The sequence below is a fragment of the Eleutherodactylus coqui genome, chromosome 13 (genome assembly GCF_035609145.1).
Source record: "Eleutherodactylus coqui strain aEleCoq1 chromosome 13, aEleCoq1.hap1, whole genome shotgun sequence".
Classification (NCBI taxonomy): Eukaryota; Metazoa; Chordata; class Amphibia; order Anura; family Eleutherodactylidae; genus Eleutherodactylus; species Eleutherodactylus coqui.
Genome location: NC_089849.1, coordinates 41,538,635 through 41,552,451, shown reverse-complemented (window position 1 = coordinate 41,552,451; position 13,817 = coordinate 41,538,635). Strand labels below are relative to the sequence as shown.

At 43.8% G+C, this 13,817-nt stretch overlaps 1 protein-coding gene across 1 annotated transcript in view; it reads right to left on the bottom strand.

Moving 5' to 3' along the window:
• The window catches only part of IKZF3 (IKAROS family zinc finger 3), an 84,078-nt gene that overhangs the window by 18,135 nt on the left and 52,126 nt on the right, over nt 1-13,817 (bottom strand). The window contains exons 4-7 of the mRNA XM_066585815.1: nt 12,576-12,818; nt 6,624-6,791; nt 5,966-6,076; nt 2,428-2,544 (exon numbers count right to left, since the gene is read on the bottom strand). Of these exons, the coding sequence (XP_066441912.1) occupies nt 2,428-2,544; nt 5,966-6,076; nt 6,624-6,791; nt 12,576-12,818 (639 nt within the window). The remainder of the gene's footprint in view (nt 1-2,427; nt 2,545-5,965; nt 6,077-6,623; nt 6,792-12,575; nt 12,819-13,817) is intronic.

Genomic DNA, 13,817 nt, shown 5'->3' with positions numbered 1-13,817 from the left:
AACTTAACTGTCAAAAGACGGGGATAAGGCAAAGTACCGGAATGAAGATGATTTGGTTGGCATCAGTGAATGTAGGGATCTTTGGTAAAAATGATGGTAGGTAATGAAGGAGAACCCTGTCTGGGAGGAAGATAAAATAAGGGTCTTTACAGAAGGCCTGCAGCTCACTACGGCTGGGTTCACCGCATTTATGCCGTCCATTGTTACTTCCATCTCAGCTTTCTGTTCTCCATGCAGAAAACTGTAGACGGAAGGCAGGACAGATCCTAGACAGCAGCATAGGGATTAATATGCAAGGCAGAGATCTTTTTGGTCTCCGTCTCACATAGTTTCTATCCCTGTCAGTCTTTTACATTGGACAGAAAAGGGAAGAGCTGACAATATTATAAAAATATTAATTAAAAATAAATAAAATAAATCAAAATATATATTAAAACATCTGCATCCTGGCTAACATCGACTTATGCATATCTAGCATCGCTGAGTTTGTCATTAACTGCAGAGTGATGTATCACCTTATTACAATGTGTTCTCGGTGGTTTTCTATAGGACTGTGGGTAAACAAGTTAAAGAAACAGTTTTGTGGCAGTTTCAGCTCTGCTACACCTGCAGATATAGAACTCCTAATTATAAGTTACTTCCTCGTCCTGATGAAGGCAAGCTTTACTTGATGGATTTTCATGCTGATCTGCAAGTAAATCTGCTGCAAAAATCCATTGGAGGCTGGACCTTTCTTCTGTGGATTTGCAGTCTGCTAGGCCACTGGTCAGTCCCATTCAGTGCAGCCAATTTCACTAGTGGCGGATTTTTCCACCATGCGTTAAAGGTCAGCAGTTATATTCTCTATATCTGGCATGTGCAAAAATGTGCGCAAACACACTCGTCTGAAGAAGCCTTTAATAGGATAGCAGTATATAGACAACATCGGCACTTTCTTAATAGGAACAAGGGCTCATTTAAACGACGGTGATTTGGGCGCGGTTGTGTGACACACAGTGAATGGAGTCAATGAAAGTAAATGGACTGTTCACATTAGTGTGTAACCACTGCATGTAGGTACGCCGGAGAAAAAGAATGGAGTGTGCTCTATTTCTTGGCGTATCATGCAACGTAAGCCCTATTCTTTTCTATGTACAGCATATAGAACGCTGTCCATACACAATACTTTGCGTATAGGCCGCGAATTATATGCAACCCCGCTTTAAAATAGAGGGGGAAAAAAAAGACAAAGTCAGACTATGCATAACAGCGTGCGCGAGATACGCAGTCATGCGCGGTACACTCGCAGCCATACGCAGTCCCTGCCAGCTCACACAGGTTGGTAAAACGCTGTGGGACTCCCACAGCATTTTACGGACACGGTGTGAATGAGGCCTTAAGCCTGGTTTAGACGCAACGATTATTGCTCAAAAGATGTCTTTTGAGCGACTTCTAAGCGGTAAGCGTTGTGTGCCTTTAAGCGCAAGGTGATCGCTCAAACGTTGAGTGATCACTTAGCGCTCCGAGCAGAGGATGCAGAAGAGAAGCGGAGACACTTGTCTTCTGCATCCAGCTGTTCTCTGCTTAGAGCGCCTGGCTGTTATACAGCCAAGCGCTACGAGCGGGGGATGCAGAAGACAAGCGGGGGCCGCTTGTCTTCTGCATCCAGCTGTTCTTTGCTCGGAGCGCCCGGCTGTTAAACAGCCAAGTGCTCCGAGCAGGGGATGCAGAACACAGCTGGACAGCTGTGTTCTTCATCCTCCCCCCCCCCCTCCGTCTTCAGGGAGCAGGATACAGGGATTAGGCATCATAAATTAGAGTAAACATTACTAAACTTGTGCATCTTTGCGGGTTACTCCATGGCAGATATTTTCATGTTTGCTATGCTAGCTAAACATAAACGTTGAGGAGCTTGTGCTAGAGTTTTTTTGTTGTTTTTTTCAGACACCTGAAATCTGCAGCTGTCCTGGTGAATTCTTCCCCTTTCTCAGGCTATGCTTCAATACTTGTAAGTCTCCCCTTTCCCACTCAAAGTAAACAGACATTAGTTTGCACTGCATGAGTGCGTCTTCTTATTAGGACTGGAAAGAGGTTGTGAAACCAAGGAACCCATAAACACTGGGGAGGAGCGGGGAAAGCCCAAGGTACCCATGCCAAATGAAGATGTGTAGGTAATCAACATAACGGTAAAGCAACGTCTAAACTTCGGAACGTTCGCAAGGGACGTATTTTCCAGCATGGAAAAAATGCTCCAAAATTTGCATATGTAACATGTGGATGTTGCGGGGAATTTACTATGCAGATTTTTCTCCACAGCAGTTAGAAATCTCAACCAAATGGCTTGTGCTGTAATATGTTGCGTATTTTCCACACGCAAATCCAAAGCGGAAATGACGCAATGTGTGAACGGCATGTAAGGGGCCACTTTACTCAAAATCCGTCACCTACCAATAAATTTTTGTGGCATGGATCTTTTTCTCTTTGCAACATTACTGGCTAAGCGGTCCAGTACCAGCGCCCGATCGCTCCCCATTTCTGGTTTCATCTGCTTGGGTTCTTCAAGAGCTGTAGCAAGAAAAGGAAGGAAAAGTAGGCAAAGCAAAATGTTAGACTAATAGGCTTCATAAAAAGCGATGACTACTATAGTACAGTGTCAAATCACACAGTCAAAAGACAGAGATGATCACTAATGATCTGAGAGACGTGCCCCTCAAATGATAGTCACCTTGAAATGTCCTTGACTACTCACAATAGGTGCATGAGAGGGGTTGACCTGTCTGACCAAGTACTCAGGCCGTACAATGCCATGCGGAAGACAAGGGTGTGGAATAAAGAAAACTATCTGCGCACATCATGCAGGTGGCACTGTGTAATGCCAACGTGCTAGATCAATGTGCCAGCCAGAGGGCACCTTTCTTGAATTCCAGCAGGAGGTCATCAAGGCCCTAATATTTGGGGACCTGCAAAAAAAACTGTTCTAATTTATGATGCACTTTTCTGTAATTGCTGTGAAACATCTAAAGGGTTAATAAACTTCCTACTTGCCATTTGGAATACTTTTGAGGGGTGTCGTTTTTTTTGTTTTTTTTTTTAAATAGGGTGATTAATGGTTTTTTTCTGATATACAGACTATTAAAATCCATGTCAGACCTGAACTGGTCCTTAAAAAAAAATCAGGTTTTGAAATTCGCTAGTAAATCTGAAGAATTAGTGCTAAATGTATATACTTTGTGGAATCCTACAAAAATGATTTTGCAAGCTACACCATTAATAAGCAGCAGTATGTGGCGGTCCATTCCTACCTTACCAAGTACACTGCTTGCATGCTATATCCTACTCTGTAACCCCCTCGGAGCTGAATCCACAGGCCATCTGCAAGCTATTCTATTTGACCGCTTTCTGTCTCCTGTCGGTGTTTCCACTGAGCTGGTTTTGAGGTTTTGTCTTCTCTCTCAATACAAGGCGAGAACACGGGTATCCACGCTGTCTAATGGCAGGCATTACTTCCTGTCCCTTCACATTTGTGGTCAGTGGAGGAAGGAGCGTGGAGAATAGGCGGAGGAAGGCGCCAGTGCACATGACAGGGTTTGAGCATGTAAAAGATACTTATCAAAGGCTGAGTCAAGTTTTCGAGCAATATTACATAAAATATTTCACATTTTTACTGTTTTCAAGATCTGCTGTACCTGCAGAAATGTACTATCTGCCATTCAATCTCTAAATAACATCGGCTGTAATGTGATGAACTGCGAAAACTGTCCAGATTTTAAGGGAGACGTCTTAAGGTGCCAAAACATGTTAGAGGAACATAGGCCGGATATCATTAGATGGTTTCTGCAAGACTGGTTGCCCCCCTAACATGTGTGATGGCTTGTCATGGGGAAAAAGAGAACCCAGCAGGTTGGATTTCAATATGCCGATCCTCAGTTCCCAGGAGGGATTAGCCGCTGCCAGAGGAGTCTGGCATCATCTTATTATGCTGTCCCCATATAAATAAATGTGCTTGATTGGCCGCGTTTTTATATTTACGATAGGGTCAAGAAGAATAGTGGTCACCCAATAGCTGTCCCATATGTATGGCTACCTAAACTCATAACTCAAAGTTTGGAATACACAGATTTTGTTTGCACAGGTGATTCAAAAAGAATGGCGCAAAAGTGAGGCTGAAAAATGACAAAAAAGTGAGGCGCAAAAAAGTACCCACATCCAGTATCTGTAAGGTGCATTTACAAACTCTTCAGGTTTGTAATGCACCTTACAGATACTGGATGTGGGTGCCATTGGTGACCAGGCAGATATGAAGTCAGTAGTCCAATTCTGCCCAGAAGCATTCTAGAATATCCTCTGTTTTCGCTTTCACTGCAGCGGAGATGGTTATTGTAGGCACCTGCCGTGTCACTAACGGCGCTCACATGGTCTGTAACGTGCATTAAAATCTTGAAGAGTTTTTCTATCTTTTCATGTCATTTTGGCTGTTGAGTGTCAATTCAAGTATGAAGAAATCAGCTTTACTTCTGCTCCACTCTGTACTGTCTGTAACCATAGAGCCACATAAATCTGTGTAGGAGCTGTATACTCAAAAATGGTCAAATATTCTTAATCATGGCTATTTGTTGCCCCATTTTTTCTTTATTCGAGATCAAATGTGGACATACCTTAAAAAGGGAATCTATGACCATCTTTTGCAGCCCTCACTGACTGCAGCACAAGGTAGTGACTTGTACACTGACTACAGTGATACATTTTCTGTACATATATGTGCAGTAGTTTAGGAGAAACTTTCATTTTAATCAGTAGCAGCACAAACACAGTGGACCACAGAAAGTAGTCCTAGATATTCAATGAGCTGCAGTTAGCCTACCCCATCCCGCCATCTGGCCACAGATTCAAAGCTGTCTCTCTATGCAAAGTAATATCCAGGACAGCTGTCCATCAGTGCTTGGAGGGTGGGGTGAGTGTGATTCTAGCTGCAGATCATGAATATTGAGGACTACTTCCTGTAGTCCTCTATCCATATGCTGCTATTAATAAAATGTAAGTTTCTCCCAAACTACTGCACATATACCTTTAACAGACGTATCACTATAATCAGTGTGCCTATCACTATGTTTATGATGCCCTCAAAGTGGGCTGCAAAAAAAGGGTGACAGATTTCGTTAAAGAGGTAGAATTTTATATTGATAGCATATCCTATTAGTGAGGGATCTCACTCCCAAGACCCTTCTTTAAATGCAGCATCCGTCTTAAGAAAGCCTAACAGTTGTCTAAGGTGCCACCCATGCATATGCATTGGCCTCGTGTACATGTGTATGGGGGGATGGAGGAAAAGCTGACAACCGCACAAGTGTAACAAGTCATCTAAAGTGTATGGTAACCATCAGTCAGGAACTGACTTTTCTGTGGCAAACCTCAATATCATATTTAGCTTTAGCAGATAATATCCTTTGCTATCCCAAGGTAGAGCCTTTCCCCGGGTAACACAAAACCAGAAGATGTGAAAGCTGAGTGTACAAGGGTTAATGACCACGGACGGATTTCTGCGGCGTTTAACGCAGCGTTGTCCTGCAGCTATTAGGTTCTATTGAGCCTATTAGCTCAATGTTCATGCTGCGGAATTCTACCGTGGGATTCCGCAGCGTGAAAGAAAGCGCGGCATGCTCTAATTGCCACGAGAAAATGGGCGGCTGTCCTTCATTGTAGTCAACGGAAGCCGTCCGTCACACGATGCTTACGCTGTGAGCCCAGTGGAAGTGTCACGTGATTACGCGTCATTGCCCGCTGTACTGCGCATGTGCGCCAGATGGGACTCGCGCTGGATCAGCAGAGGTGAGTAAGGGTCTTTGGGGGGGAGCTGTGTCAGACTCCGCTGTAATATTCCGTTGGTGGAGTCCGACACGGCCGTGGGCATGAGGCCTAGAGGAGACTGGTAAATATAAGTCTCATAGAAAACATGGCTTTTTAACTAGACGTCCTGCATTACACTCACCAGGCTCGCTAACATTTTGCAGATAAACCCGACATCGGTCCTTGTGTTCCTCCAGAGAGCTGCGCTGCTTGTAGCTGCGTCCGCAGAATTCACATTTGAAGGGTTTTTCCACTACGATCAATAGAACAAAAACCCGCGGTTATACATTTGTAACTATTAAAAATGTGTATTAAATTGGGTTTCCAGGGAAATACTTAGGATAGATCATCAATAGTTGATCGGGCTGGGGTCTGCCACTCAGGACCATGGCTTATCTGGCTTATCAGCTGCCCTCTGTCAGTGTCGCTAAACACAACGGTATGGAGCAGAAGCTGCTGCTCCCACCCCTGTATAAATGGCTGGCGCTTGTAACTGCAGGCAGAGCTCTCATTGATTGTAATGACAGCTGCACCTGCAATTACAAGCATCGGCCACTACACAGGGGTCGGAGCAGCAGCCTCCGCCCCATATTTTTGTGTGTAGCGACACTGACAGCAGGTGTCTAATCAACTGATTGGCCAAGCGGCAGACCCCAGCCAGATCAACTATTAATGACTTATCCTGAGGATAGGTCATCCATAGTATTTCCCTACAAACCCCCTCTAATAACCAAGAAGCAAATGTCCCAGATATTAACAACTGCTTAGCTGTAGATTGTGACAATAACTAGCATGCTCACCTGAATGTGTGCGGAGGTGTCCGGACAAGGCGTCTCTCCTTTGGCAGGCGTAGCTGCACAAGTGGCATTTGAAAGGTTTCTCTCCGGTATGTAGTTTGCCATGTCGGAGCAAGTTCCCCTTCTGGGTAAATGAAGCTCCGCATTGATTGCACTGGAAAGGACGTTCCCCTGTAGTAAGCAGATATGGGGGTGAGCAAATCGGATATGGTAAAGCAAATTCTAAGTGCAAGATACAAGGTAAAGGACAGGTGTGACAAGCCACAGCGTGTTAATATTAAGCATGGACTTTATGAGGACCATCAGCTTATGGTGGAGGTACCTGAGCTCACAGACTATGGGGCTGCTTACTCCTACAACTATCATAAGGCAAATCTGCTGAAATTGGTGAAACCTTAGTAGAAAACCATAATGTACTTCTTATCCAGATAATAATCTTTAACCTCCAGCATACTTGATTATACATTTGTTCTTCCAACTAATTCTACGACATCCTGCAATAACATCCTGTCAGCAAGTGGTGATGGGATGGCACAGGCGTGACTGCCTCTACTGTATCCAACAAGTTACTTATAGCATAAGCCCTGATTAGTTCTCACTGGCGTCACGGATTTATGTTTATAATGCACGACGTGATGCTGTGAGGAACCCAACGTAACGTTGACTAACAGACACCATGGCTTATATTTGGATCCATTCAGGTTTTGACATAAAAAAGGCACAGAGTAGCAGAAGATTCAGTCCTTATCAAAGCTTTTCTTTAACCCCTTAAGGACACGGCCCATTTTGGGCTTAAGGATGCAATGGTTTTTGGGGGGTTTTCATTTCCACGTTTCAAAAGCCATAACTTTTTCATTTTTCCGTCAACACGGCCGTGTGAGGGCTTGTAATTTTGCCTGGCGAACTGTAGTTTTTATTGGTGCCGTTTTTGAGTAAATAGACTATTCCATGGTGCTCCCTACTTGAGCGAGAGAGCGAGAAAGAGGAAAAAAAAGCTTGGCAATCGGCGGGTCCCATACAAAAATGCTCGAGTCTCCCATTGCAGTCAATGGGTTTCGTTACTCGAATAGAGCTCTTGAATTTTACGAAAAGCTCGACTTTTTTAGGTGTTCCACTTTTCCGTAATAAAAAAAACCTTTTATTTGGAAATTGTTTTTTTTCCCCCAAATCGATGCATTCAAGGTTTTTTATTTTTCTGTGGACTTTCCTTTTGTGTGACGAGCTGTATGAGTATCATTTTGGGATACATACAGCTTTTTTGATCACTTTTAGGGCGCCTACCCACTTGCGTTGCCGATTTTCACGCGTGAAAAACGCGGCGTTTTCAGCGCATTTTTCACGGCGTTTTTTGCAGCCCTCCATTGACAATCATGGGTGCATTAAGAGAAAAATAAGGACACATATGCAACTGACAGTTCCTATGTGAAAAAACCCCACGAAACGGAAAAAAAACCCCAGATGGACAAGAACACATTCTATACTAATTGCTCTTGAGAAAAAAAGGCAAAACATCACAGGAAAAAAAATCGCAAGTGGGTAGGCACCCTTATAGTGTTTTTTGGGAGGTAAAACAAACAAAAAATAATTTTGCATCAGTTTTTTAGAGGGGGTTTTCACGCTTTTTGCCGTGCAGGATAAAAAGTGTGTTCAATTTGTTGTAGGAGTTGTTACAGATACGACGATACCAAATATGTGGGATTTTAATTTTTGTAAATTATTTTCATACTAATAGGGGAAAAAGCACTAAAACGGATTTTTTCCCCCTTTTTTTACACTATTTTTAACTTTCCTTTACACTTTTTATATCTAAGTCATAGCTGCTATGATTGCTATGATAAACTATTGCAGGACATCTGTTTTGCAATGCTTTTTCGCTTGTATTAGCGAACATATGCATACAGATCAAACGATGATGAAATACTGATGACATACGGTTGAATTCAATGAATGGCCGAGCGCTGCTTGTGATTGGCTGAGCACTGTGACTAATCACAGGCAGTGCTCAGCTGTCATTCAATGAATGGCTGAGCGCTGCCTGTGATTGGTTGAGCGCTCAGCCAATAAGATAAAGACCTTTCAGCAGGCTGGGATTTTAAACCCCTGCCTGCTAAAAGAACTTCACAACACTGCCAGGGACCAAGCAAAAAAGCCGCGCCTGAGCCCTGACAGCGGCGGAGAGGTAAGTATATGTTTTTCTTTATTTTTTTACACAAGCCAGAGATAATTTTCAGGGAAGAGCTTATATTTAAAGCCCGAAAATCACTGCAGTGCTTGCCTGCATCCCATTGCTTTCAATGGGGCCCCATTGAAAGCAAGAGGAGAACATTGCGATCCTCTGCCACAGCTGTGTGATGTCATTCCTGATATCATGGCATTCCCTAGCACCCACCTGAATGTGGAAGCAGTGCTTTCACATTTGGGAACACAGCGTTTAATATTAGCACTGTGTTCGGGGTTTTTGGTAACAATCATAAGATGGGCTATAGCAAAAGATCGGCAAGCCTAAAAGGTCTGTTCAGTGTAAGGGTGCGTTCACACGAGCGCATAAACGGCGCGTTTTTGCGCCCAATCGTATAAACGTGACCATCTGAGGCATTGGTTTCCAATGTATTCGTTCGCACGGGCGATTTTATGGCGCGTAAAAACGGCAACCCGAAAAAAACCCGGAACATATGCGACCGAAATACGCGCCAACGCATATTCGATGGCCGAAAAGATAGTTTGCAAAGTAGGAACAAACGATAATACGCTTTCTAGCTCTGGTAATAATCGCCGGAAAGAACGTTCTTTCCAGCGATTAAACGCTGCGCATGTGCGAACGTAAATACGCCTACGCTCGTGTGACCGCGCCCTAACTCCGTGAAAATAGAAGGCACATGGAGTTTAGCAGGTGCTAATAAAAAGCTATGGGTAGCGTAGTTAGGATGGGTACAAAACAGATCCGGAATGTGTGTATGAACCCTTGGGAGGAGAATACAGGACCCATTGTGTATTAAATGCATGCATACCAGCATTCCTGTGCTTTGGACTAGATAGGTGTATAGACTTATGTAAGTCAATCACACTGGAGCATTTTTGTGTTTATGTCTTCATTATTGTGCCATTAAAAATCTCTAGAAATAATAAAAATGCTATAGTTGTATACATAATACACTCATTGTAAAAAAAATCCCTCCTAGAAGGAGTTGTGAAAATTGAATGCAACTTTCTATTCTTGATTGTAACAATGATATAAGTAAGTGATTACAATATAAGAGAAAAAGGATCATTTATTACGAAAAACTGAACTGAAGGGAGGCTCTAGTACCCTGTTGTATCGCCTCTGGCTTGGATACAAGATGTGATAAGGGCTGGCATGGAGGCTCTTGTACCCTGATGTACCACCTCTAGCTTGGGTACAAGATGTGATACGGGCGGGCATGGAAACTCTAGTTCCCTGTTGTACTGCCTCTAGCTTTGATGTAAGATGTGATATGGGTGGGCATGGAGGCTCTAGTACCCTGTTGTACCGCCTCTAACTTGGATACAAGATGTGATACTGCTACCGCGGGCATGGAGGCTCTAGTACCCTGTTGTACCACCTCTAGCTTGGACACAAGGTGTGATATGGATGGGCATGGAGGCATACAGGTTCTGTATGGTATCCCGTGGCATATCGCTCCACATTTGCTGTAACTGAGCCTCTAGATCGTGCAAACTCGTAGGTTGTCGAACTTAGCATCCCAGATTGTCCCATACATCTTCTATTGGCAATAAATATGGCGACCAGGCAGCCTCGGAAGTGTGGCAATGTTGTGGAGACATTCCTGTGGAACCCTTGTGTGTGCGGCCGAGCATTATCCTGCCGGAAAATGTCTCTTGGAAGCCACCATGATAGGAAAACGTGTCTGCAGAATGTCCTGAACATATCACTGAGCTGTCATTGTCCCTCGTACCACTACTAGGTGTGACCGACTGTCATATGCGATGGCCCCCAGACCGTCACACCAGCACTGGGGTAAGTGCGCAAAAGCAGGATTGAGGCGCTCACCCCTAGGTCTCCAGACATCAACAGGGCCGTTATAAGTGCCCAAACCAAAGGTGGATTCGTCGCTAAAGACAACCCGATTCCATTCCGTAGCAGTCCAGTTGCGTTATTCACCACTGCGAACGGAGGCAACGGTGGGTTGGTGTCAAAGGCAGTACATTTAATGGGCACTGTGAGACCAAATGTTTTTTTACCTAAGCGCCTGGAAATGGTTCAGACAGACACAGGGCCTGTATCGATGGTACCACCTGTTTCTGTATGGTGGACAATGAAACAATTTGGGCTGTTAGTGCTTGTCGAATGATAAGACAATCCTCTCTACTGGTGGACTGTCAAGGGCGTCCTCAGCCCAGTCACCTGGTGTGCGCTCACACATTCACTGGTCCCAAACCTCCTAACAGTCTAGTTAGAATTCGTTGATATAACCATCCAGCTTCTCAAATTCCAATAATGCCCTGTTACCCTACCAAACTCTGTTAACTGGGCGAAATCTCTTTGATTGTGTCGTGGGGGGTGTCTAGTGGTAAAAAACCTCCACACCCCTTCACACAATAGACTTAAATTAAAAAGATAAATGTAATTTCTAACTTTGTTAAAAACATTCAAGGGCACACAGTATGTTGAGATTGGGACGATTCAATCGCCAATCTCTAACGGGGCAACAAAAGAAGGAGGACAACACTCAACATTCAGACATACATGTAAGGTGAAAGTCCAACCCTCAAAACTAGACGAAACGATGCACAACCTATGGTAGCACTACATGCTAAAGGTATGCATGCTTGCCTTTGATATCTGGATTGATAGAGCATCACTGCAAGAAAAAGTAGCCGGTATGGTCCCTATGGAGCAGCGTTTGGGTATATTCTCCAGTAGATAATATTTGAGCTCCAATGATGTTAGTCTTGACTCAATTACAGTTTGTAATGCTTTGCTTAATGCTCAAGCTCCGATATTTAATTCAACGTGTTTCACCCCAAAGATATCGCAGATAAGCAAAAGAAGAGCTTCTCAAGAGCGCATATGACTGATAAGTGAACACCTTGATGTACGGGCGTCACCCAAGTCACAAGATACAGTAGTCTAAATGTTTGTCTAAAAAATTAGACTGCACTAACTAATAACGTGCATCATAGATAAACAATATACATGACTGCCTGTATAGATACTAGGGTAAGGAGTAAGGGACTACTAGACCAATACACTCGGCCTACTTCTGTGCAAAGTGATGAGAAAAAGGCTTTCCAATGTAGGTGAGTGTTATAATATAATAGTCTAGAGGCGCCTAGGGGGATGCCAGAAAATACTGAATCTCCTGTGTTTTGGGTTATGAAGATTCCCCAATAATGAGATTTATCACCCTAGGTTAAGCCATCTTAGCTTAGGAAAGTTTTGCTATCTTGCCAAAGATTCCTAGCTAAGTATGTTAGTCTATTGTTTGTAAAGTGAACACAATAACTTTTCATGCAGTGTCTTCCCCTATCTTAAAGGCAAAGATGAAAATTAAAAAATGAGCAGGGCATATGGTCTTAATGGTAGACCCAAGCATAGCGTCTTGTTAAATTTGTTGATATGACCATCCAGCTTCTCAAATTCCAATAATGCCCTGTTGCCCTCTCAAACTCTGCGAAATCTCTTTGATTGTGTTGTAGAGGCGTCTAGTGGTCAACCAGCGCTACACAAGCGGAAGAAGAGGTCACTACACACAAGGAGCCTCTGAGAGCCTTTTTATAGGCCAAAGGGGAACCACTTTCAGGGTCTCAGGTGGCAAGATCGCTCATCAAATCATGCTACAACTTTAATCATTTGCATATCTGCCTGAGATGGAACTACATGCCAAGTTTTAGAGCAAAACAACAACTACATCAAGTGCTTGATTTTTAATCTTTTTTTTTACAAAGAGTGTATATCTGGGAGAGGACACGTACCAGTATGACTTCTTTTGTGCACTAGTAAAACATTGAAGCTGTTGCATGCCAGTCCACAGATGTCACAGTACAGCTTTGCCAGGTTCACGGGTCTGCTGACATCATATGATGTGTTACGATGTTCCAGCTGGATGCTGGTGTAGGGCGCACACTCTGCTCCATATCCATAGGATAAGTCAATACCTTCTGACTGCTCAGATGCTGCCACCTCCGCAGATTCATTCTTTATATTTACTGTATGCTCTGCTAATGCAAAAATATAATTTGGTCATAAATCAGCTTAGAAGATCGTTCAAGAAGAGGAAAGAGTGGGGCTGGAGACCGAGCTGTCAGACGAGTTCACTGATGGATTTCACTGGAAATGACATTTTACAGTTTGCTACAGCATACTCTGTCCTACAAAGAAGCTGCAGAGGCCAAGCTATGCAAAATGTTTAATAAAACCCAATGCAAAATTGATTTACAGCCAAAAATACATGCATCTAAGTTAAAAAAGGCCCCAAAGGTGTCCATAGCTGTGGCACAGCTGTGGCAGAGGACCGCGATGCTATTTCATTGCTTTCAATGGGGCTGGCGCTGCGGCCACCCCATTGAAATCAATGGGATAAAGGCAACCAACGCCGGAATTTTCAGGGAAGGGCTTGAAATATAAGTCCTTCCCTGAAAATAAGTGTTAGCTGCTGGAAATTTTTTTTTTAAATTATACATCACCTAGCAGCATTCTCAGGGCTCTGGCGTGTCTTCTTCCCGGCTCTGTGCTAAAGTATTTTCTTCTGGCCAGGGATTTAAAATTCCCCGCCTCCTGAAAGGGCTGGCTCTGATTGGCTGAGCACTGTGACCAATCAGAAGCAGCACTCAGCCTCTGATTGGTCCCAACGCTCAGCCAATCAGAGCTAGAGCATTCAGGAGGGGGGAATTTTTAAATCCCCGGCCAGAAGAAAATGCTTTAGAATAGTGCAAGGAAACTGGGGAGAAGACACCGGACAGCACCGGAGAGGTGATGTATTATTATTATTTTTTTCAAGCAGCTAGGGCTTAATTCCAGGGAAGGGCTAATATTTCAAGCCCTTCCCCGAAAATCCTTGCGGGGGTTGCCTTCATCCCATTGCTTTTAATGGGGCGGCAGCAGCGCTGCCACGCCATTGAAAGCAATGAAATAGCATTGCGGTCCTCTGCCACAGCTGTGACAGCTGTGGCAGGGGATTCTTTCATCCCTGCTGCAGTCCCCTCATCACTGAACAC